Here is a 27060-nt window from a genome sequence, read left to right as displayed (position 1 = left end):
ACCACCCACCTAACCCAGTAGTAATTAACCAATTAACTTACTAATCTTTGGGATGTGGAAGGAAACCAGAGCACCCAGTGAAAACCCAGGCCATCATGCAGAGAACGTGCAAACTCCACAGAGACAGCACCAAGTGTCTGATAAGGAACAAACCTGGGTCGCTGGAGTTGTGAGGCAGTCAGATCTACATGCTCTTTTCATCCTTTCCCAATCCAGATCTTACCAAAGAAATAAGACACTTCCTTCAAAATATAACTTAATATTTTTGGGGAATCATTTTCTTATCTGCTACTGTACTATGGTAAGAAATGTAAATACAATTACAAATAGTTCTAGTAGACTTCTAGGGAGCTAATTTGTGTGATAAGGATCATAAGCCTAAGCTATATTCGTAAAGGAAATCTCATAATTTATTGCCGTATAATATCAGCTGCATTATGTAGATAAAGTAGACGTGTTCCGAGCTAGCTAGTTAAAAACAGGGTTTCGGATTCCAGAACGAGCATGATCAGTTTTCAGCTTCCTATTGAGAATGACTGACGTGATAAAAAAGGAAATGCTCATCGCCCCGAGAATAACAATTCCAGAAACTAATGCACTTGTCGCAGAGTTGAAATGAAAGGCAGATTTTCCCATGTATCCTATAAAGAAAATTAAAAACATGTCAGATTTGTTCAATATTTTTCAAAATATTTGCTATTCTAATAGTAAAGTAAATTGTGATGTTTAACCTTCTACAGATGTACCCTGGAAAACATACTGTCAGATTGCATCACAGCTTGATTTGGGAACAGGTCTGCCCAAGACCACAATAAATAGTAGAGAGTTGGAGATGTAGCCCAGCCCAGCAAGCACACCAGATTTTCCACTATTAGAAACATAAAAACATAGAAAATATGTGCAGGAGGAGGCTATTCGGCCCTTCGAGCCAGCACCGCCATTCATTGTGATCATGGCTGATCGTCCCCTATCAATAATCCGTGCCTGCCTTCTCCCCATATCCCTTGACTCCACTAGCCCCTAAAGCTCTATCTAACTCTCTCTTAAATCCATCCAGTGACTTGGCCTCCACTGCCCTCTGTGGCAGGGAATTCCATAAATTCACAACTCTCTGGGTGAAAATGTTTTTTCTCACCTCAGTCTTAAATGACCTCCCCTTTATTCTAAGACTGTGGCCCCTGGTTCTGGACTCACCCAACATTGGGAACATTTTTCCTGCATCTAGCTTGTCCAGTCCTTTTATAATTTTACATGTTTCTATAAGATCCCCCTCATCTTTCTAAACTCCAGTGAATATAAGCCTAGTCTTTTCAATCTTTCCTCATATGACTGTCCCGCCATCCCAGGGATCAATCTCGTGACTCCATCTATAGTTCATGCTGCCTCAGAAAAGCACCCAACATAATCAAAGGCTTGTCCCGCCCCAGTCATTCCTTCTTCTCCCTGCTCCCATCAGGCAGAAGATACAGAAGCTTGAAAGCGTGCACCATCAGACTCAGGAACAACTGCTTCCCTTCTAAAATCATGCTTCCGAATCATGTGGTCTACCATAAGCAAGGGAACTGTCCGATTCACTTCTACCCCACTGTGGATTTCATATTTTGCCCATGGAACTGAAGTGCTACAATACTGAAAACTATATTCGGTACTGTATCTTCCCCTTTGCTCAACCTATTGTGCCTAGTCCAATGACGTACATGTTTGTAGCTTCTTTAAATTGTCTCTAGTGTGTAGGATAGTGCTGGTAGATGGGGTGATATCTGGTCTGCCTAGAGTCGGTGGGCTGATGGGCCCATTTCCACACTGTATCTCTAAAATCCAAAATCTATTGTACTTGAGTTTGACTTGATTGCATTTACAGTATGTACAGTGTTATCTGATCTGATTGGACAGCATGCAAACAAAGCTTTTCACTGTACCTTGTTACATATGACAATAATAAACCTAAACTAGGATTCTACTTCGGTTTTAAGGCCATTCTACTGTTTTCAATACACAACCTTATACTTTATAGTTTACACTAATTTGACTTGGAGGTGGACGTAGAGTAAAAAACAGGAAAGTAGACTATTATCTGAATGGTGGCCGATTAGGAAAAGGGGAGATGCAACGAGACCTGGGTGTCATGGTACACCAGTCATTGAAAGTAGGCATGCAGGTGCAGCAGGCAGTGAAGAAAGCAAATGGTATGTTAGCATTCATAGCAAAAGGATTTGAGTATAAGAGCAGGGAGGTTCTACTACTAAGGGTCTTGGTGAGACCACACCTGGAGTATTGCGTACAGTTTTGGTCTCCTAATCTGAGGAAAGACATTCTTGCCATAGAGGGAGTACAGAGAAGGTTCACCAGACTGATTCCTGGGATGGCAGGACTTTCATATGAAGAAAGACTGGATAGACTCGGCTTGTACCCGCTGGAATTCAGAAGATTGAGGGGGGATCTTATAGAAACTTACAAAATTCTTAAGGGGTTGGACAGGCTAGATGCAGGAAGATTATTCCCGATGTTGGGGAAGTCCAGAACTAGGGGTCACATTTTAAGGATAAGAGGGAAGTCTTTTAGGACCGAGATGAGAAAATTATTTTTTACACAGAGAGTGGTGAATCTGTGGAATTTTACTTCGGAGTCACGTGAGTGGGAGATTACGATATTATTTGGATGCATGGAATAAGTTAGCTGCCGACACTTATATTCTAAGCAGTATCCAGGGTTATACCATAGAATTTATACAAAAACATAACCCTCCATTCAGCATGTACCGAACCGAATGTTCGTGCTCACAGGCATAGAAAAATCTAAAGCACATGCTGAATTACAGCGGCTATATAAAAAAGGAGTAATTGAGAAAACCCAACACGAATCACAGGAATTCGTGTCCAACATCTTTATAAAAAACAAGATAGATGGTGGTTGCCGCATCATCATCGATTTGACTACTTTGAATACCTTTGTACAATATATTCATTTCAAGTTACTGCTGAGCAATTGATTTCCGAAGGCTACTACATGGCAAGCATACTACATGGCAAGCATCGTTTTAAAAGATGCTTACTATACAGTACCCACAAGAGGTGACCACAGATGTTATTTAAAATTCAACTGGATGGGTCAGCGCTGACAATACAGGGCACTACCTAATGGTCTAACATCAGCCCCCAGGCTGTTCACAAAAATTTTGAAACCAGCCCTAGCGTTACTGCGGAAACAAAAACACATGGTAATGGCATATCTAGATGACATACTTATTGTTGGCAAAACTTTGGAATTGGTTAAACAAGCGGTAACAGCCACAAAACAATTGTTTGAAAAACTGGGGTTTATCATCCATCCAGTTAAGTCTAAATTAACGCCTTCAACAAAAATGGATTATGTGGGGTTCACCATTAACTCAGTTCTCATGTCAGTGACTTTGCTGAAAGAAAAGGTTACAGCCTTAATAGAGGCTTGTAACGAAATCATTGACATCACCAAACCATCCATTAGACTGGTAGCTAGAATAATTGGGAAGATAGTGGCTGCATTTCCAGCCACACAATTCGGACCTTTACACTATCGAAATTTACAGAGAGCCAAAATAAGAGCACTCAAAATTAATGGTGGCCATTTTGACAGACCAATGAAGCTACCAACAGAGGCCATAATGGAACTAAAATGGTGGGAATATGCCATCAGGTATTGTTCCAATCCAATAATTATCAGCAACCCGTCTATGGTACTACAAACTGATGCCAGTGCACTTGGTTGGGGTGCTACCAATTCCATCTCCAGCTGTAACAAATCGACATCATGTGACAATCTGGCCAACACAATTTGGCAATGGTGTATCCAGAGAGATATTTGGATATCAGCTACCTACTTACCAGGTAAACTAAATTTAGTGGCAGACACCAGGTCACGCAAATTCAATGAAAACACTGAATGGATGTTGGATAAAAATGTATTTGCTGAAATTACAGCATGGTATGGAACACCAGATATCGATCTTTTCGCATCCAGGCTCAATCACTAGTTATCAAATTATGTTTCATGGGAACCAGACCTGGGGCATTGGCAACAGATGCATTTTCGCTGCATTGGGGGAAATTGTGTATTTATGCATTCCCTCCTTTCTGCCTCATCAGTCGGGTATTAAGGAAAATACAGCAAGACTCTGCGTCTGGTATTTTGATAGTACCCGATTGGCCTACTCAACCATGGTTCCCGGTGATACTAGACATGGTATTAGAACCATGCATCACCATCCATCATAGACCTAATTTACTGGTCCATCCGGTAACAAAGGAAAGATCATCCACAGATCTATGAACATCCCGTCTGTTCTGGAATTCCTGGCAAGCCTCCATTACGATGAGAGGCTCAGTCATAGTGCCATCAACTGCGCCAGACGTGCTCTGTCAACATACCTGTGGCAAGGAACAGAGCGGCATTCTGTTGGGACACACCCTGGTAACCAAACTCATGAGGGGCATTTTAATGTTAATCCCCCAAGAACCAGGTACTTCCAAATATGGGATGTGAGCATTGCAATGTTGGAGCCCCACAGGGAACGGTTCTGGCCCCGTTCCTCTTCACCCTGTATACAGCAGACTTTAACTATAAGTCTGACACATGCCACGTACAGAAATATTCAGATGATACAGCGATTGTGGCATGTGTAAGGAACGGGCAGGAGGAGGAATACAGGAACTTGACCAGTGTCTTTTGTGCCTGGAGTGAAGAGAACTGTCTCATCCTGAACACAACTAAGACTAAAGAGATGGTGGTTAACTTTGGCATGTCCAATCTCCCCCTTCAGCCGGTCAACGCTGCAGGGGCTGACATTGAGGTGGTGCAGACATATAAATACCTTGGAGTGCACCCTGATAACAAACTGGACTGGTCTGTCAACTCTGACTCCCTCTACAAAAAAGGCCAGAGCAGACTCTTTTTCCTCAGAAGGCTCAAATCCTTCAATGTGTGTAATGAAATGCTGCACATGTTTTACAACACGGTGGTTGCAAGTGTTATTTTCTACGCTGTTGTCTGTTGGGGCAACAGCATTAGTGCAAAAAACAAGAAGAAGCTGGTCAAACTGGTTAAACGAGCTAGCTCAGTGCTGGAGGGGATAGTAGACTCTGGGGTGGATGTGCTTGAGAGGCGTATGAGGCACAAGGTGCAGATCATCTTGAAAAACCCCGGGCATCCCCTCCATTTAATTCTGGAGAGTCAAAAGAGCACTCGGAACAACAACCGGCTCCTCTCCCTGCCCTGAAGAACGGAGCGGTTCAGGAGATCCTTCACCCCTGCAGCCATTAGTTTTATAATTCGGACCGCTAGACTGTAGGGGGATGCATTTTGCAATGTTTAACTGTTAATTATTGGTCTTTTTAAGTATTTATTGCTCTCAGGTAGTGTCCACATTGTATTCTATGTATTTTCTGTCTGCGTTCGTTTTGAATCTGTGGGTTTGTTGGTTGGGGGCTTCTGGACATCTGAATTTCCCTGGGGATCAATAAAGTATTTATTATTATTATTATTATTATTATTATTATTATTATTATTATTATTATTATTATTATTATTATTATTATTATTATTATTATTATTATTATTATTATTATTATTATATTATTATTATTTTCTGACCATGTTAAGAAACTGGTCTCCAGCTACAGCTCTGTCCCTACAGAATTGACTATGAAAGTCATGCTGATGGCCTTGGTCACGGCACAAAGTGTCCAGTCACTACAGAACCTAAGGCTGGACAACATGATTATTTCATCTGAAAATTTAACTTTTCACTTCAATGAATTAGTCAAACAGAACAGACAGGGGTCAGCAGGCCTAAAATAAATCAGGGCATACCCGACAGATGATCGTCTCTGTATTGTAACACACTTACTATTATATATGGAGTATACTAAGATCATCAGAGGGAAAGAAATGTCACTTTTAATCAGCTACAAACAACCACTCAAAACATTGACAGTCCAGACCATCTCTAGATGGCTAAAACAGGTCCTAATAAGGCTGGAGTAGACACTAGCATTTTAAATCTCACTCCACCAGGGCTGCCGCTACATCGGCAGCTATGAGGTCGGATGTTCCTATGGACCAAATCCTCAAGACAGCAGGATGGTCAACGGAGAAAACTTTCCAATGATTTTATAACAAACCAGTCGTTAAACCTGGAACATTTGCAGAAACAATTTTAAGTTCTGTAATATAATTTACCCCATAAATAGGGGCTATAATTTGGTGTTAATATATTTATCGTTGGGTTTTCAATATCGTATTGATGTCTAATGATGTTAACACTATTCTCCCCATAATCAAGGCAGATGTGATGCATGGACTCGTTTCCACGGCATGAAATCACAGAGCTTTAAAATCTTCACGTAATAATAATAATAATAAATTTTATTTAATGGGCGCCTTTCAAACATCTCAAGGACACCTTACAACGTGACTCCGAAGTAAAATAGTAAGATTAAACGAGAACTTACCAGTTTGAAGTTTGATCGTTATTTTGTGAGGAGTAACGTTGAGGGATTACGTGCCCTCCGCTCCCACCCTTGATCATATACTCAACTGGTATCTCTTCTGTAATCTTACTATGTTTAGTCATTACCGTTATCTGTGATTTCACACCGCTGCTTTGAAGAATGACACGCATGCGTCCTGGCGGGGTTCTTCACGTAATCCCTCAACGTTACTCCTCACAAAATAACGATCAAACTTCAAACTGGTAAGTTCTCGTTTAATCTTACTATTCTCTGCCACAGAAGGTAGTTGAGGCCAGTTCATTGGCTATATTTAAGAGGGAGTTAGATGTGGCCCTTGTGGCTAAAGGGATCAGTGGGTATGGAGAGAAGGCAGGGATGAGATACTGAGTTGGATGATCAGCCATGATCATATCGAATGGCGGTGCAGGCTCGGAGGGCCGAATGGCCTACTCCTGCACCTATTTTCTATGTTTCTATGTTTCTATGACTGGGAGATATTTTAATTGCGCACTGTAATAAAATAATCTTGCATCCCTCTGGAAAAGTGAGAGACTGAGAGCAAAATGTCTCCTGCTTCTATGTTGCTCAGATTTATAGTCAGACACATGGTGAGTCGGGCCATGAAAACTGCATGAATCACCTCCACAAGTCACTGCTTTGAATTATCTCCGTAATTAGTTCTAGATTGCATCACAGCTTTATGTGGGATCAGGTCTGCCCAAGACCACAAGAAATTGCAGAGTTGTAAATGTAGCCCAGTCATGACAAATACATTCATGTTTGATCATTTCCACCAAATCAATTACCTTCCACACCCTATTTAAGTATTTCTTTATTATTCGCCTTAAACTCCTAATACAAGCAACTCCCAACTTGTTATTTCTTCCTGAGTAAAGAGATGTCCATTGATTTCCATACTTCTTGATTATCTTGTATTGATGTACTTCAGTTGGTTTTTCTCTGTTTCATAGACATGCATGCTGCACAATACAGATTTTCCACTATTAGAAACATAGAAACATAGAAAATATGTGCAGGAGGAAGCTATTCGGCCCTTCGAGCCAGCACCGCCATTCATTGTGATCATGGCTGATCGTCCCCTATCAATAATCCGTGCCTGCCTTCTCCCCATATCCCTTGACTCCACTAGCCCCTAAAGCTCTATCTAACTCTCTCTTAAATCCATCCAGTGACTTGGCCTCCACTGCCCTCTGTGGCAGGGAATTCCATAAATTCACAACTCTCTGGGTGAAAATGTTTTTTCTCACCTCAGTCTTAAATGACCTCCCCTTTATTCTAAGACTGTGGTCCCTGGTTCTGGTCTCACCCAACATTGGGAACATTTTTCCTGCATCTAGCTTATCCAGTCCTTTTATAATTTTATATGTTTCTATAAGATCCCCCCTCATCTTTCTAAACTCCAGTGAATATAAGCCTAGTCTTTTCAATCTTTCCTCATATGACTGTCCCGCCATCCCAGGGATCAATCTCGTGACTCCATCTATAGTTCATGCTGCCTCAGAAAAGCACCCAACATAATCAAAGGCTTGTCCCGCCCCTGTCATTCCTTCTTCTCCCTGCTCCCATCAGGCAGAAGATACAGAAGCTTGAAAGCGTGCACCATCAGACTCAGGAACAACTGCTTCCCTTCTAAAATCATGCTTCCGAATCATGTGGTCTACCATAAGCAAGGGAACTGTCCGATTCACTTCTACCCCACTGTGGATTTCATATTTTGCCCATGGAACTGAAGTGCTACAATACTGAAAACTATATTCGGTACTGTATCTTCCCCTTTGCTCAACCTATTGTGCCTAGTCCAATGACGTACATGTTTGTAGCTTCTTTAAATTGTCTCTAGTGTGTAGGATAGTGCTGGTAGATGGGGTGATATCTGGTCTGCCTAGAGTCGGTGGGCTGATGGGCCCATTTCCACACTGTATCTCTAAAATCCAAAATCTATTGTACTTGAGTTTGACTTGATTGCATTTACAGTATGTACAGTGTTATCTGATCTGATTGGACAGCATGCAAACAAAGCTTTTCACCGTACCTTGTTACATATGACAATAATAAACCTAAACTAGGATTCTACTTCGGTTTTAAGGCCATTCTACTGTTTTCAATACACAACCTTATACTTTATAGTTTACACTAATTTGACTTGGAGGTGGACGTAGAGTAAAAAACAGGAAAGTAGACTATTATCTGAATGGTGGCCGATTAGGAAAAGGGGAGATGCAACGAGACCTGGGTGTCATGGTACACCAGTCATTGAAAGTAGGCATGCAGGTGCAGCAGGCAGTGAAGAAAGCAAATGGTATGTTAGCATTCATAGCAAAAGGATTTGAGTATAAGAGCAGGGAGGTTCTACTACTAAGGGTCTTGGTGAGACCACACCTGGAGTATTGCGTACAGTTTTGGTCTCCTAATCTGAGGAAAGACATTCTTGCCATAGAGGGAGTACAGAGAAGGTTCACCAGACTGATTCCTGGGATGGCAGGACTTTCATATGAAGAAAGACTGGATAGACTCGGCTTGTACACGCTGGAATTCAGAAGATTGAGGGGGGATCATTATAGAAACTTACAAAATTCTTAAGGGGTTGGACAGGCTAGATGCAGGAAGATTATTCCCGATGTTGGGGAAGTCCAGAACTAGGGGTCACAGTTTAAGGATAAGAGGGAAGTCTTTTAGGACCGAGATGAGAAAATTATTTATTACACAGAGAGTGGTGAATCTGTGGAATTTTACTTCGGAGTCACATGAGTGGGAGATTACGATATTATTTGGATGCATGGAATAAGTTAACTACCGACACTTATATTCTAAGCAGTATCCAGGGTTATACCATAGAATTTATACAAAAACATAACCCTCCAGTTCAGCATGTACCGAACCGAATGTTCGTGCTCACAGGCATAGAAAAATCTAAAGCACATGCTGAATTACAGCGGCTATATAAAAAAGGAGTAATTGAGAAAACCCAACACGAATCACAGGAATTCGTGTCCAACATCTTTATAAAAAACAAGATAGATGGTGGTTGCCGCATCATCATCGATTTGACTACTTTGAATACCTTTGTACAATATATTCATTTCAAGTTACTGCTAAGCAATTGATTTCCGAAGGCTACTACATGGCTAGCATACTACATGGCAAGCATCGTTTTAAAAGATGCTTACTATACAGTACCCACAAGAGGTGACCACAGATGTTATTTAAAATTCAACTGGATGGGTCAGCAATGACAATACAGGGCACTACCTAGTGGTCTAACATCAGCCCCCAGGCTGTTCACAAAAATTTTGAAACCAGCCCTAGCGTTACTGCGGAAACAAAAACACATGGTAATGGCATATCTAGATGACATACTTATTGTTGGCAAAACTTTGGAATTGGCTAAACAAGCGGTAACAGCCACAAAACAATTGTTTGAAAAACTGGGGTTTATCATCCATCCAGTTAAGTCTAAATTAACGCCTTCAACAAAAATGGATTATGTGGGGTTCACCATTAACTCAGTTCTCATGTCAGTGACTTTGTCGAAAGAAAAGGTTACAGCCTTAATAGAGGCTTGTAGCGAAATCATTGACATCACCAAACCATCCATTAGACTGGTAGCTAGAATAATTGGGAAGATAGTGGCTGCATTTCCAGCCACTCAATTCGGACCTTTACACTATCGAAATTTACAGAGAGCAAAATAAGAGCACTCAAAATTAATGGTGGCCATTTTGACAGACCAATGAAGCTACCAACAGAGGCCATAATGGAACTAAAATGGTGGGAACATAACATCAGGTATTGTTCCAATCCAATAATTATCATCAACCCGTCTATGGTACTACAAACTGATGCCAGTACACTTGGTTGGGGTGCTACCAATTCCATCTCCAGCTGTAACAAATCGACATCATGTGACAATCTGGCCAACACAATTTGGCAATGGTGTATCCAGAGAGATATTTGGATATCAGCTACCTACTTACCAGGTAAACTAAATTTAGTGGCAGACACCAGGTCACGCAAATTCAATGAAAACACTGAATGGATGTTGGATAAAAATGTATTTGCTGAAATTACAGCATGGTATGGAACACCAGATATCGATCTTTTCGCATCCAGGCTCAATCACCAGTTATCAAATTATGTTTCATGGGAACCAGACCTGGGGCAGCGGCAACAGATGCATTTTCGCTGCATTGGGGGAAATTGTTTATTTATGCATTCCCTCCTTTCTGCCTCATCAGTCGGGTATTAAGGAAAATACAGCAAGACTCTGCGTCTGGTATTTTGATAGTACCCGATTGGCCTACTCAACCATGGTTCCCGGTGATACTAGACATGGTATTAGAACCATGCATCACCATCCATCATAGACCTAATTTACTGGTCCATCCGGTAACAAAGGAAAGATCACCCACAGATCTATGAACATCCCGTCTGTTCTGGAATTCCTGGCAAGCCTCCATTACGATGAGAGGCTCAGTCATAGTGCCATCAACTGCGCCAGAAGTGCTCTGTCAACATACCTGTGGCAAGGAACAGAGCGGCATTCTGTTGGGACACACCCTGGTAACCAAACTCATGAGGGGCATTTTAATGTTAATCCCCCAAGAATCAGGTACTTCCAAATATGGGATGTGAGCATTGCAATGTTGGAGCCCCACAGGGAACGGTTCTGGCCCCGTTCCTCTTCACCCTGTATACAGCAGACTTTAACTATAAGTCTGACACATGCCACGTACAGAAATATTCAGATGATACAGCGATTGTGGCATGTGTAAGGAACGGGCAGGAGGAGGAATACAGGAACTTGACCAGTGCCTTTTGTGCCTGGAGTGAAGAGAACTGTCTCATCCTGAACACAACTAAGACTAAAGAGATGGTTGTTAACTTTGGCAGGTCCAATCTCCCCCTTCAGCCGGTCAACGCTGCAGGGGATGACATTGAGGTGGTGCAGACATATAAATACCTTGGAGTGCACCTTGATAACAAACTGGACTGGTCTGTCAACTCTGACTCCCTCTACAAAAAAGGCCAGAGCAGACTCATTTTCCTCAGAAGGCTCAAATCCTTCAATGTGTGTAATGAAATGCTGCACATGTTTTACAACACGGTGGTTGCAAGTGTTATTTTCTACTGCTGTTGTCTGTTGGGGCAACAGCATTAGTGCAAAAAACAAGAAGAAGCTGGTCAAACTGGTTAAACGAGCTAGCTCAGTGCTGGAGTGGAGAGTAGACTCTGGGATGGATGTGCTTGAGAGGCGTATGAGGCACAAGGTGCAGATCATCTTGAAAAACCCCGGCATCCCCTCCATGTAATTCTGGAGAGTCAAAAGAGCACTCGGAACAACAACCGGCTCCTCTCCCTGCCCTGTAGAACTGGAGCGGTTCAGGAGATCCTTCACCCCTGCAGCCATTAGATTTTATAATTCGGACCGCTAGGACTGTAGGGGGATGCATTTTGCAATTTTAATTTTAACTGTTAATTATTGGTCTTTTTAAGTATTTATTGCTCTCAGGTAGTGTCCACATTGTATTCTATGTATTTTCTGTCTGCGTTCGTTTTGAATCTGTGGGTTTGTTGGTTGGGGGCTTCTGGACATCTGAATTTCCCTGAGGGGATCAATAAAGTATTTATTATTATTATTATTATTATTATTATTATTATTATTATTATTATTATTATTATTATTATTATTATTATTATTATTATTATTATTATTATTATTATTATTATTATTTACTGACCATGTTAAGAAACTGGTCTCCAGCTACAGCTCTGTCCCTACAGAACTGACTATGAACAGTCATGCTGATGGCCTTGGTCACGGCACAAAGTGTCCAGTCACTACAGAACCTAAGGCTGGACAACATGATTATTTCATCTGGAAATTTAACTTTTCACTTCAATGAATTAGTCAAACAGAACAGACAGGGGTCAGCAGGCCTAAAATAAATCAGGGCATACCCGACAGATGATCGTCTCTGTATTGTAACACACTTACTATTATATATGGAGTATACTAAGATTATCAGAGGGAAAGAAATGTCACTTTTAATCAGCTACAAACAACCACTCAAAACAGTGACAGTCCAGACCATCTCTAGATGGCTAAAACAGGTCCTAATAAGGCTGGAGTAGACACTAGCATTTTAAATCTCACTCCATCAGGGCTGCCGCTACATCGGCAGCTATGAAGTTGGATGTTCCTATGGACCAAATCCTCAAGACAGCAGGATGGTCAACGGAGAAAACTTTCCAATGATTTATAACAAACCAGTCATTAAACCTGGAACATTTGCAGAAACAATTTTAAGTTCTGTAATATAATTTACCCCATAAATAGCGGCTATAATTTGGTGTTAATATATTTATCGTTGGGTTTTCAATATCGTATTGATGTCTAATGATGTTAACACTATTCTCCCCATAATCAAGGCAGATGTGATGCATGGACACGTTTCCACGGCATGAAATCACAGAGCTTTAAAATCTTCACGTAGTCACTCACGTGACTCCGAAGTAAAATAGTAAGATTAAACGAGAACTTACCAGTTTGAAGTTTGATCGTTATTTTGTGAGGAGTAACGTTGAGGGATTACGTGCCCTCCGCTCCCACCCTTGATCATATACTCAACTGGTATCTCTTCTCTAATCTTACTATGTTTAGTCATTACCGTTATCTGTGATTTCACACCGCTGCTTTGAAGAATGACACGCATGCGTCCTGGCGGGGTTCTTCACGTAATCCCTCAACGTTACTCCTCACAAAATAACGATCAAACTTCAAACTGGTAAGTTCTCGTTTAATCTTACTATTCTCTGCCACAGAAGGTAGTTGAGGCCAGTTCATTGGCTATATTTAACAGGGAGTTAGATGTGGCCCTTGTGGCTAAAGGGATCAGGGGGTATGGAGAGAAGGCAGGGATGAGATACTGAGTTGGATGATCAGCCATGATCATATCGAATGGCGGTGCAGGCTCGAAGGGCCGAATGGCCTACTCCTGCACCTATTTTCTATGTTTCTATGTTTCTATGACTGGGAGATATTTTAATTGCGCACTGTAATAAAATAATCTTGCATCCCTCTGGAAAAGTGAGAGACTGAGAGCAAAATGTCTCCTGCTTCTATGTTGCTCAGATTTATAGTCAGACACATGGTGAGTCGGGCCATGAAAACTGCATGAATCACCTCCACAAGTCACTGCTTTGAATTATCTCCGTAATTAGTTCTAGATTGCATCACAGCTTGATGTGGGATCAGGTCTGCCCAAGACCACAATAAATTGCAGAGTTGTAAATGTAGCCCAGTCATGACAAATACATTCATATTTGATCATTTCCACCAAACCAATTACCTTCCCCACCCTATTTAAGTATTTCTTTATTATTCGCCTTAAACTCCTAATACAAGCAACTCCCAACTTGTTATTTCTTCCTGAGTAAAGAAATGTCCATTGATTTCCATACTTCTTGATTATCTTGTATTGATGTACTTCAGTTGGTTTTTCTCTGTTTCATAGACATGCATGCTGCACAATACAGACGCACATTTGTTCAGTTACATAGAGTAATTATACATTTATATTCCTAAACCTCTTTGCTCCTTTGCTACTTTATGTGTTACTTTCCCAGCTTCCTTCATTTCCTGCCAGAAGGAGGTTATAAAACTAATCAACTTTTTCCATTTTTCAAGTTTTATTTAATGCCTCCTTTGCAGTTTGTTGCACCCTTCCTCATTTATAATGATGATCCCTTCCATTTCAGTGTAATCTTCACGCTGATTCTGAAAATCTACTTGTTAATATAAGCTGTGAGCAACAGTGGCAGCAGCGATAAGCCTTTTGGAAGCCCATCTTCCCTCTTCTGACTCTGGAAGCAGTTGTGATTAACATCTCCTGTTTTCCATCTTTCAACCCTGTTCTGCTATTTTTTTTACCCCATACATTAAGTGCTACCTAAACAAAAGACTTTTAGATGAATTACATTTATTAAATTACCCTCACCTACCATACTTGTCAGAAATTCATCTCTCCCATTGGTATGAAGCATGCAAAACGGTCAGTAGTTCACCCAAATCAACACCACAGAGTGGGGTCATGACTTTGCAGTTCACTCGATTTAAGTCAATAGAATGAATCCCAGAGGCAGAGCATAACTTGTTCATCAATGTGTGGCATGAGTACTGTTCATGCTGAGGATAAGGTTGCCTCCTCTTCATTTGCTTCTACTATTGGGACGCCAGGAGCTTTGCACGATTGGCAGCCCCGCCAACAGTCTGTTATTTTTATCTTTACATTTTTTTTTAGTGTGTGTTAAAAGTTTGTGTAAATGTTCTCAGGTTTATTTTATGTGGGGGGGGGGGGGGGGGGGGGGCGGGGGGAAACTTTTCTTTTTTCAATCTATTCCCTTGCCGGAGATGCGATTGTTTTCCAGGTCGCATCTCCGGTCGCTCTGCGGTCTACCATCGATGGAGCTGGAGGCCTCTTCGGACTGACTTGAGCCCCACCGTGGGGCATGGACTTAACATCGGAGCTGATCCCTTGCCTGGGATCGCTCCAACTGCGGCCTGCGGACTTACCATCAAGAGCTCGCAGTCTCGGGAGAGGCCGAGACGGGAAGCTCCAACGTCGCAGGGGCTCGACCAGCCTCGACGCGGGGTTAGATCGCCGACGCGGGAGAGCTGACATCCCCTGATGCAGGATCTGATCGCACCGATGCGGAGGGCAAACGCCATCGGCTACGGGAATCAAGATCGTCCCGTCAACGGAGAGCTCGAGGCCCCCGACCGCGGAAGAGCATAGAAGGGAAGAGATTTGAACTTTTTTTCGCCTTCCATCACAGTGAGGAATGTGGAGGAGTCACAATGGTTGATGTTTATGTTAAAATGTATTTTATGTGTTCCGTTGCTTTTTATTTGTATGACTGACTTGGCAAATGAAATTCCTCGTATGTTGCAAACATACTTGGCTAATAAAGTATTATTGTGATTGTGATTGTGACCATCTGCAGGGTGTGGATGGACGTATCAGGAAATAGGTTCTCAAGAATAGTTTTCTCAGTTTAATATGTAAGGTACTGTGTAGCCAGTTTAGTTTCCTGTTTCCCTGTGGCATTGGGAGATCAACAACTTCTTTTTTGAAACCTGGACCTCTGTGACACACATCGCGGCAAGAAAATCACTTTTTAAAGATTCTGTCAAAATGGGGCGTATTGAGATGGCTGAACACAGCCTCCGAATTTGATTGCAACAAAGGTGCAGAAATTGAAACCTACTCAAATCTGACCAAATTCATGCTGCGGTACCTCCTCCCAGAGTTAAGCAGTATAAACAGTCCAAAACATTAATGTTCTCATGAAATAAAAAATGAAGGTGCTGTCAGAATGAAATGAGAACAGAATGTGCTCTAAACACTTAGCAGGTTATGCAGCATCTGTCAAAAGTAAAATAAGGTCAATGTTTCAAGTCAAAGATGATGGTCTTCAGTCCAAACTGTTAATTCCTGAATATCTACAAAGAGAGCAACATTTTCTGGCCAGAAATTCTTTTCAAAATACACCACACAGACAATTGCTCTCGCCCAAAATTTGCATCAAAACAAGACTTACCAACTTGTGATTTGTTTGCTGTTGTGTCATCTGTCAGTAACAAAAGAAAAGCAATATCAAACTAAACATTTATAAAATCTTAACGATTTGTACAGCAGTTAATGGGATCTATAAGAGCAGATGACTTGATATATTAATGGAAGTAAATGTTAGGTTAGGTGGTTGCAGACTCCAGGCAATGCGTCATATTTACCCCAAAACTACCAAATGCTATTTATTTGTCCAGGTCTGATATTACGTTTAATAAAATGCATGTACAATTTTTGTAATCAGTGTAATCTTACTTAAGAACATCCATATTATTTTCTGGAAATGTCCAGATTGAAGCATCCATTGTGATACTGCAGTTCAATAATCGATCACCTATCAATGAATATAAATTACTCCTGAATGTAGATGGGCTGGTTAGTATGTTCGCAGGTGACACCAAGATTACTGGAGTTGTGGACGGTGAGAAAGGCTATCACTGTCAAGGATAACTGCGGGATATCGCTCACCTGCAGAAATGGGCAGAGAAATAGCAGATGGAGTTTAATCCGAGCAAGTGTGAGATGTTGCAGTTTGGGAGATTAAATGTAAAGGAATGGTATACGCTTGATGGCAAGATATTTGACAGAGGAATCTTAGGATCCAGGTCCATAGCTCTCTGAAAGTGGCAGTGCAACTAAATAAAGTGGTAAAGAAGGTGTATGGTATGCTTGCTGTCATTGATTCGGGCATTGAATGTAAGAGTCAGGAAGTCATGATGCTACTCCATCAGATTTTGTCTAGGCTGTAATTGGAGTATTGCATGCAGTTCTGGTCAGCCCATTACAGGATGGATGTGCAGGTTATGGAGCAGCTGCGGTTTACCAGAAGGGATTAGGGGATATTAGTTAATAGACAATAGACCAAGGGTTCCCAACCTGGGGTAAATTTAGCCTACCCAGGGAGTAAATCTGTTGAATCTGGATTTGTACATTTTTTTTTTCATTGAATGACTGTGTTTGGTTCTGGTATATCGGTATATGTTCATCATTAGTTGTTCATAAATAAGTGAATTAACATTGTTATGTGCTATTAAACTTGCCAGGGGTAAACAGGACAAAAAAGGTTGGGAACCCCTGCAATAGACAATAGGTGCAAGAGTAGGCCATACAGCCCTTCAAACCAGCACCGCCATTCAATGTGATCATGGCTGATCATCCACAATCTGTATCCCGTTTCTGCCTTCTCCCCATATCTCCTGACTATCTTCAAGAGCCCTATCTAGCTCTCTCTTGAAAGTTTCCAGAGAACCGGCCTCCTCCGCCTTCTGAGGCAGAGAATTCCACAGACTCACAACTTTCTGTGTGAAAAAAGTGTTTCCTCATCTCCATTCTAAATGCCTTACCCTTATTCTTAAGCTGTGGCCCCTGGTTCTGGACTCCCCCAACATCGGGAACATGTTTCCTGCCTCTAGCATGTCCAAACCCTTAATAATCTTATATGTTTTAATAAGATCCCCTCTCATCCTTCTAAATTCCAGAATATACAAGCCCAGCCGCTCCATTCTCTCAGCATATCACAGTCCCGCCATCTTGGTATTAACCTTGTGAACCTACGCTGCATTATAGCAAGAATGTCCTTTCTCAAATTTGGAGACTAAAACTGTACACAATACTCCAGATGTGGTCTCACTAGGGCCCTGTACAATTGCAGAAGGACCTCTTTGCTCCTAAACTCAACTCCTTTTGTGATGAAGGCCAACATGCCATTCGCTTTCCTCACTGCCTGCTGTACCTGCATGCTTACTTTCATTGAGTGATGAACAACGACCCCCAGATCCCGTTGTACTTCCCCTTTTCCCAACTTGACACCATTTAGATAATAATCTTCTTTCCTGTTTTTGTTACCAAAGTGGATAACCTCACATTTATCCACATTAAACTGCATCTGCCATGCAGTTACAAGGAGTGGTTAGACAAATTTAGATTGTATTCTCAAAAATGCTGGGGGTTGAGGGGAGACCTTGAGATTGAGAATTTCATCATTCTGATCCATTTAATATAGGAGATTCCTCAATCTGATTAGTTCACCACACAAGTCCTATCTACGCTTTAGAGCGGACTGTAATCTCTCAACAGTTTCATGGGGGAGCATCTAGTAAAAAGCCCACAGTAGATCTTTGGATAAATAAGTGTAAGAAGATAAATGTAAGATGTTTGGCTGGCTGCAGATCCTGCTATTAGAACACACAAGCATCACTGAGAAACGAGTGGTACAATATGAAATAACGTTAATTAGCTATCACCAAAGATCATAACCTCAAAATCATTTAGATAGAAAATCAGATCCAATAGTATTAGCTGTGAGGAGGATGCTAGGAGGCTGCAAGGTGACTTGGATAGGCTGGGTGAGTGGGCAAATGCATGGCAGATGCAGTATAATGTGGATAAATGTGAGGTTATCCACTTTGGTGGCAAAAACAGGAAAGTAGACTATTATCTAAATGGTGGCCGATTAGGAAAAGGGGAGATGCAACGAGACCTGGGTGTCATGGTACACCAGTCATTGAAAGTAGGCATGCAGGTGCAGCAGGCAGTGAAGAAAGCGAATGGTATGTTAGCATTCATAGCAAAAGGATTTGAGTATAGGAGCACGGAGGTTCTACTGCAGTTGTACAGGGTATTGGTGAGACCACACCTGGAGTATTGCGTACAGTTTGTCTCCAAATTTGAGGAAAGACATTCTTGCCATAGAGGGAGTACAGAGAAGGTTCACCAGACTGATTCCTGGGATGTCAGGACTTTCATATGAAGAAAGACTGGATAGACTCAGCTTGTACTTGCTAGAATTTAGAAGATTGAGGGGGGATCTTATAGAAACTTACAAAATTCTTAAGGGGTTGGACAGGCTAGATGCAGGAAGATTGTACCCGATGTTGGGGAAGTCCAGGACAAGGGGTCACCGTTTAAGGATAAAGGGGAAATCCTTTAGGACCGAGATGAGGAAAACATTTTTCACACAGAGAGTGGTGAATCTCTGGAACTCCCTGTCACAGAAGGTAGTTGAGGCCAGTTCATTGGCTATATTTAAGAGGGAGTTAGATGTGGCCCTTGTGGCTAAAGGGATCAGGGGGTATGGAGAGAAGGCAGGTGCAGGATACTGAGTTGGATGATCAGCCATGATCATATTGAATGGCGGTGCAGGCTCGAAGGGCCGAATGGCCTACTCCTGCACCTATTTTCTATGTTTCTATGTATCTAATTTCTAAAGTGACTATGATGAGGGCTGTCCCATTAAAAAATATCGTGAAGTCTTCAAGTATTATTATGATCGGCAGGAATTTCCAGCTTACATGTTGCGATTGCTTGGGAAACTGAACTTACCCGAACGCTCGCTAACATTTGTTTGCTGCTTGTTTAAACCTTACCACTTTCACTCCTGGTGATAATAGGCCCGGCGGTGATAACTGCATTACCCGTGGAGCTGCGAGGGATGGAAGTAGTAACTTCCATTAAATCTCTTCGTTTCCTTTTGTAACAATCCTGTTAATTGAAATCAAAAATAATTTAATACAGTAGATTTTTTGTATTTCCAATGTAATCAATTAGTTGAGTTCCTTTCCCCTTCACCCTTCTCCCCTTTCACCCATATCCCTCCCTCCAGCTTTAGATTTCACTCCTTTCCTTATCTGATACCCCCTGTGCCTTCTTTTTACCTCTAATCTTTGACACTAACCCCACCTATCCGCTAATCACCCTCCACTCACATGTATCCACCTATCACTTGCCAGGATTTGTCCCACTACCAGCTCTCTTTTCCACCTTTCTTCCCCATACTCCATCAGTCTGAAGAAGGTGGTCCTGACCGAAAATGTCGCCTAGCCATTCCCTCCACAGATGCTGCCTGACTCGTTGAGTTCCACCAGTACTTTGCTCTTGGCTCAAGATTCCAACATTTGCAGTTTCTTGTGTCATCGTTAATTAGTTATTCATTTTTGGTATCCCCATATCAGTTTTACATATCATTTCCCAAATCAGTAAGTCTGTAGAGGAGAACGTGCGGAACAAGACAATCCGAGTCTGCCCCAACTGGAAACCATGGATGAACCGTGACGGCCAAGACCATTGCGTATGTCAAACGATCTTGAGCGGTACAAGAAATCTTTCTATGATCTTCACAAACCCATCGGGGATGCCAAGAGAGAATACTGGGACTAACTTGAGTCCCAGTATAACTACTCAGACATCCATTAACTGTGGGAAGGCCTGAATACGATAGCGCAGGGGCCGCGGAGCGTTTTTGAAAGTGGGGTGGCTGAGCGATCACCGATCACCGACCTTGGGGGGAGGGTACGGGAGGGGTAAGGACTTTTTGAAATTTGATGTATTAAAATAATGTTTTAGTGCATCGTAGAAGTATGATTTCAATATTTTTTGTTTGAAGTATTTTTAAGATAATGTAGTGCCTACATGAGAGATAAGAGCTAAATTAAATTTTAGTTTGTTTCATGTGTGCGGCAGTGAGGGTGGGGAGGGAGGGTGTTTGGGGGAAACTGCAATTTTTTTCCCGTATCGTATCTCCGTCCGCACTGCGGCCTAACATTGATGAGTTGCCGGCCTTTGCTGGAGACCGACTTTGGGAGCTTCAGCCACGGGTGCCTGCGGACTTACCATCGTGGAGCTTGCAATCCTCTTACCAGGGATCGACATCACAGCTCCAACATCGTGGAGCTTGCGATCTCTGATTTGAGATCGACTTCGGGAACTCCAAGCCGCAGGAGCTTTGATCGCCTCGACGCGGGAGCTTCGACCGCCCCGGCTACGGATGGATCGACTGCCCAGACCGCGTGTATCCATCACAGTGTACAAGTATGTGGTACTTGTACACTGCGTGCGTTAACTATAGGCTACGCATGTCTAGCCAAAAAAGTGGGCGGGGCTGCAGCCCCCCAGCCCCCCCCGGTTCCGTGGCCCATGTAAAGGGTTTCAAAACAAAGTCAAGCAACATCACCGGTGATGGAGTGGCCCTCTCTGATGAACTAAATGCATTCTATGGTTGCTTTGAGCAGAAGGTCAACAGCGCAATGACATCCATCCTGACAGACTTGAGTGTGCCTCTTCCCATGGACACTGTTGCAGAAGTAGGATCAGCCTTCCTACAGGTGAACCCACGGAAAGCAACTGGCCAGAATGGAGTCCCTGGCCACGTCAATAGGAACTATGTGTACACACACACATATTGATGGTGCCGAAGTAGAGATGGTTGAAAACTTCAAGTTCCAAAGATATAATATCACCAGCAATTTGTCCTGGACCAGCCACATCGAAGCAATGGCCATGAAAATACACCAATCCCTCTTCTTCCTCAGAAGGGTGAGGAGGTTCGGAATGTTATAGAATGCATTCAATCCAGTCTACCAAGCAGCCTTGACCCATTGCAGTTCGCCGCCCATCACAACAGGTCCACGGATGATGCCATCTCCCTGGCCCTACACTCATCCCTGGAACACCTGGATAAGAGAGACACCTACACCAGACTCCTATTCATAGACTAAAGCTCTGTCTTTAATACCATTATCCCATCCAAGCTCATTACCAAACTCACAGGACTTAGTGTCAGCACTCCTCTGCAACTGGATCCTCGACTTCCTGACCAACAGACCCCAATCAGTGAGGAAAAGGGACAAATCATCCTCTACAATAATCCTCAACACTGGTGCTCCAAAGGATGCGTTCTCAGCCCCCTTCTTGTACACTGATGACTGTGCAGCCAAGTACACATATAATTCAAATTACAAATTCACAGACGACACCACCGTTGTGGGCCGGATATCAAATAATCATGACGGAGTACAGGAAGGAGATTGGAGAACCTGGTGTCGCGACAACAACCTTTCTCTCAATGTCAGCAAGACAAAGGAGATAGTAATTGACATCAATAAGTGAAGTGGTACACACACCCCCAGTTTGTAATTGACAGCGCTGAAGTAGTGATGGTTGAAAACTTCAAATTCCTAGAAGTAAATATCACCAAGAACTTCTCCTGGACCACCCAACACACCGATGCCTCTACTTCCTTAGAAGGCTTAAGAAGTTTGGCATGTCCGCGTGACAACAGATGCGTTGTAGAAAGCATTTTAAAGGGATGCATTAAAGCATAGTTTGGGAACAAATCCATCCAAGACCTCAAGAAATTGCAGTGAATTGTGGATGCAGCTCAGACCATCACATAAAACAACCTCCCTTCCATTGACTTCATTACACCTCACACTGCCTCGGCAAGACCGCCAACATTATCAAGGACCAGTCTCACCCCTCTTCAGCCCTCCCATCAGCAAGAGGCATAGAAATTTGAAAATGCATGCCTCCAGTTTCAAGGACAGTTTCTCCAAGCTGTTATTGGGCAGCATAGAGTGCGGTCCTGAACTCCTATCTACATCATTGGAGATCTTTGAACTATCTTTAACCAGACTTTATCTGAATGTTGTACCCTTTATTCTTTATCTGTGCGCTGTGGACACTTGATTGTAATTGTGTAAAGTCTTCTCTTTGACTGGATAACACACAAACAAAAACTTTTCAGTGTACCCTGGTATATGTGACAATAATAAAGTAAACCAGAAGGATCTTGTTGCACATGTCCATGAAATCCTGAAGGCATCAAATGAGAGCAAATGCAACTTGTCACTTGCAGAAAGAGTTGTTAAGGAGGATTGAGGGACACTTGCCTTCATTGAAGAGGGTGCAAGATCAAGGGGGTTACTGTACAACTTAATAAAACATTGAGTTTTATGGCCACAACTGGAATATTGTGTGGAGTTCTGGTAACTATTGGAAGAAAGTGATTGCTCTGGAAAGAGTTCAAAGGCGATTAATCAGGAAGTTGCCTGGGATGGAGTTTTACATTAATTGAAATATAAAGTATGTAAGGATGGCAAGAAATGAAATATAAGAGAGATAATAAAACAAAATTGAGAAGCAGGAGATGTGTTGAGCATGAAGAATGGTTGTCTTTGTGACAGAGAAGATTCAAGGTTCCAAGTTTACATAAAATTACACAGTACATTACCTAGTAATTTTGAGACACAAGAAACTGCAGATGCTGGATTCTTGAGCATAAATTGGTGGAGGAACTCGGTGGGTCAGGCAGCAACTGTGGAGGGAATGGAGAGACGACGTTTCATGTTGTGACCCTTCTTCAGAGTTTTTCTTTCTACCTCTGAATATTATCTATTTGACATAACACTCACAAAGACTTGTTGCAGATTAATTAAAATGATGGGGTGGGAGATTGCAACCTTCACGTGGTCCGCCCTGTTTTGACGAATGCAATCTACCCGGCGTGCACAAACAATTAGATCAAGTAGTACAAGTTGCCCGACAACTTTAGGCTCTGCACGCCATACGCAAGAAGATGAAGAAGTAATTAAAATGATGCCACTTACTGGTGTCAAGAATGGGCAATCGTCTGACTTGCAAAGCTTCGTCACACAGTGCAAGAATACTGGAGACATCCTCTGGTTCTTATGTTTTACAAAGCGAAAAACCTCAAATGAGAATCTGCCCATTTGACTCCTGCCATTTTCTATAACTGTTGTTTGTGAATCCTTATTACAGCTGTTCTCAGCAAAAAATAAAAGAAAAAATGAAGTTGCATTCGTCATAAACTTTGCTTATCCTTCTAAAACTTGCTAATGTTCAAAAGAGTTTAAAATTTGAGCTAATCTGCTCCACTGTATGATTAAAATCTCTCGTGTACAATGAATTAATTATCTTGGAGGATATAGATCTAGAACAAACATTACAACCCTTCCTTTAATTATCCACCCTTGAATGCCCTTATTTGGATATTGTCCATTTTAACCATTCTTATCTAAAATAATCCATAATATCCTGAGAGTGATGCTACATTAATCAACATTAAAAGGTTTATTGTGGTGACACGTTGAAATCACTGGCTAATTCATTGCTAGTTGTGTTGTTCAGTTTGAGCTCCTTTCACTGATTTGTATGACACCGTAGGCTGTCTTTTTAACTGCACTTCAGTTTATGTTGGGAATTTAATTATATCGTTGCTATGAGTTCTTTTGGATATAAGGTGGAAAATTGGATGTAACCAACAGGAGTGCAAATAGAGGTGCATGGAACGACGACAAATACAACACACAAAATGCTGGAGTACCTCAGCAATTCAGGCAGCATCTGTAAACGACATCAATAGATGATGTTTCAGGTCTTCAGACTGATTGTGGTAATGGGGAGAAAGTTGGGAAAGAGGTGGGGGTGGGATAGAGCCTGGCAAGTAATAGGTGGATACAGGTGAGGGGGGTTGCTTGGCAAATGGGTGGACACAGGCTAGAGATGAAACGAGACAAAAGAGTGCCAGATAAGCAGAGAAGAGGAGTGAAATGTAGCCAGAGGAAGGTGAAATAGGTGAAAGGGACAGGTTGGGGGAAAGGATGTGGAATGGAGATGGGGTAATGGGAGAAATGGGTGCATACTGGGAAGGAGGTATGATAAAGCAGTAGAGACATAATGCAATAGACCTACAATAGGAAAATATGATAAGATGGAAGAAGCATAATGCTAGTGATTCAGGTTCATGCCTGGATTTACCAGAGCACATTTTCAACCTTAGCTTGAAGGTTCAGGACATATGTAGGTAGTTTCTACAGAAAATGGAGTAAAGCTGCCAGGCAATATTTCCAGCCCAACCTCTAGTTTCTTCAGTAGGATAAGGTTAAATGTCATTCAGCATGGGAGATATTTCATGGATTTTGAGTTTAAGAAATGTAATTATCTTTATTTGATGGATTAAATGTATCATTTTGGCAGCAGCAATTTGTCAAAACCAGGGAGCCACAGAAATTTGTGTTTGTGCCTCACCAATTTCTGATCTACATCAATGACTTAGACAAGCATAATATATTCACATTTGCCAATTATAAACATTTGCTTATTTAGATCAGCAATTAATAGTTTGTCAGCTCTTATTAAAAATGGTCTGGAGAGAGAATGTGTTAAGCTTGCTGCAATTCTACATGGGTTCAATCGGACTATGTTTGAGATGTGGGGTGTGTACTTTTAATCTTTTCCTGAAAAGATCAATATTTTTGCCCGAGCATGTGTGAAGAGGTGTCATGTGAGGATAAATTGTGTAAAATCAGTCTATATTCTTTAGTGTTTAGAGTTTAAGTGTGATTTCATTAAAAGTTAACAAGTCGACATGTTAAATTTCCAATGAGTGAAGAAACATAGAAACATAGAAACATAGAAATTAGGTGCAGGAGTAGGCCATTCGGCCCTTCGAGTCTGAAGCTGATGGGCCACAGCTGTGGGGAGAAAGCAGGAACGGGGTACTGATATTGGATGATCAGCCATGATTATAGTGAATGGTGGTGCTGGCTCGAAGGGCCAAAATAGCCTACTCCTGCACCTATTTTAGACACAAAAAGCTGGAGTAACTCAGCAGAACAGGCAGCATCTCTGGAGAGAAGGAATGGGTGACGTTTCGGGTTGAGACCCTTCTTCAGACTGGTTAGGAATATGGGAAACAAGAAATATAGACGGTGATGTGGAGAGATAAAGAACAATGAATGAAAGATATGCAAAAAAGTAACGATGATAAAAGAAACAGGCCATTGTTAGCTGTTTATAGGCCTGCGCCTATTTTTTATGTATCTATCACGCAGTCAGACTGAGCCGTCTGCAGAGAAACATGAGTGCGGCTGGCAGGTGGCATATCCACCCCAACTCTTAGATCCAGCATTCTGGATTGTTAGAAATACATTTCTACACTCAGAACGTTATGTTTCTTTGGAATTTGCTATGTGGAAATTGAATCATGGAGCATGTGGGGTCTTGGATGGTAGATTTTTGGCTAAGGATTGACAGGGTACGTGAGAATGTGCCTGTAATGTAGATTAAGAAGAAATTTTGTGATGAAAATAATGAATATTAAAGTCAGCCAGGGTTTGCATGGCCCAGACCAGCTCTCTGTGTTCTTACCACAAACACATAGAACAATACCACAATTAACTGCAATTGATTCCTGTTATTTTTAACCATTCAAGTAATTATCCAACTTTATTTTGATGTTTCTATTGAATCTTTTCACATCACCCTTTCTGGCACTACTTGCAAGATCAACACTTGCTGTGTAAAAAAATCTCATGCCATCCCTATGTCTTTATATAAATCACCTTACAACTGTGTTCCCACTTGCCTTCCTGCCAATTTAGCTTAGTTTAGATTAGTTTTAGAGAAACAGGCCCTTCGGCCGACCGAGTCCGCACCGACCAACGATTCCCGCACATTAACACCATCCTACTAAGGACAATTTACACACAAAGGACAATTTACACATACACCAAGTCAATTAACCTACAAACCTGTACGTCTTTGGAGTGTGGGAGAAAACCGAAGATCTCGGAGAAAACCCACACGGTCACGGGGAGAAGGTGCAAACTCTGTTCAGACAGCACCCGTAGACGGGATCGAACCTGGTTCTCTGGCGTTGCAAGCGCTGGAAGGCAGCAGCTCTACCGCTGCACCATCATGGCCGCCCTTTCGAATTCTAGAAACCGTCACCTCCATACGCCACAAAAAACAGTCGTGAACAGGTCATTTACGTGACCACTGAGGCTCCCCACTCTGTGGAGAAAACCCCAATCTTCTCCAGTCTCTCCACCCACACATCTTAAAGTCGGAAGCCCACTCACCTGAAGAAAAGGTCATATCTATGTTCATCATTTGGATTACCAGAAGGAGTGGTGTAACAATAATCCATGAACACGTGCCATCTGCAGAGATAATGTAAGAGTTTTTCACCTGGAAATGTTTATCATGCTGATAATGAATCAAATTAAATAGGAAAATAAACGTGTTTACCTTCCATCCAGATTTGTAGCTTTCACAGCTGCGTACACCTTGGTCTTTAAAGGCAACCCCAAAGTTGGTATCATTAGAGGAAGGTTGTAGGATGAATC

General features: G+C 41.9%; 1 protein-coding gene across 1 annotated transcript; it reads right to left on the bottom strand.

Moving 5' to 3' along the window:
* Positions 1–204: 204 nt before the first annotated feature.
* Positions 205–27060, bottom strand: LOC116970168 (zona pellucida-like domain-containing protein 1; the record flags this gene model as incomplete). Its single annotated transcript, XM_033016874.1, has 6 exons — positions 205–641; positions 16107–16136; positions 19501–19615; positions 23518–23689; positions 26794–26874; positions 26963–27060. Coding segments are annotated over 6 exons (669 nt in total), but the record flags the coding sequence as incomplete, so codon positions are not given.

The sequence above is a fragment of the Amblyraja radiata genome, unplaced genomic scaffold (genome assembly GCF_010909765.2).
Source record: "Amblyraja radiata isolate CabotCenter1 unplaced genomic scaffold, sAmbRad1.1.pri scaffold_597_ctg1, whole genome shotgun sequence".
NCBI lineage: Eukaryota > Metazoa > Chordata > Chondrichthyes > Rajiformes > Rajidae > Amblyraja > Amblyraja radiata.
Note: the sequence above shows the minus strand (reverse complement) of the source record. Positions and strands in the feature narration are given on the sequence as shown.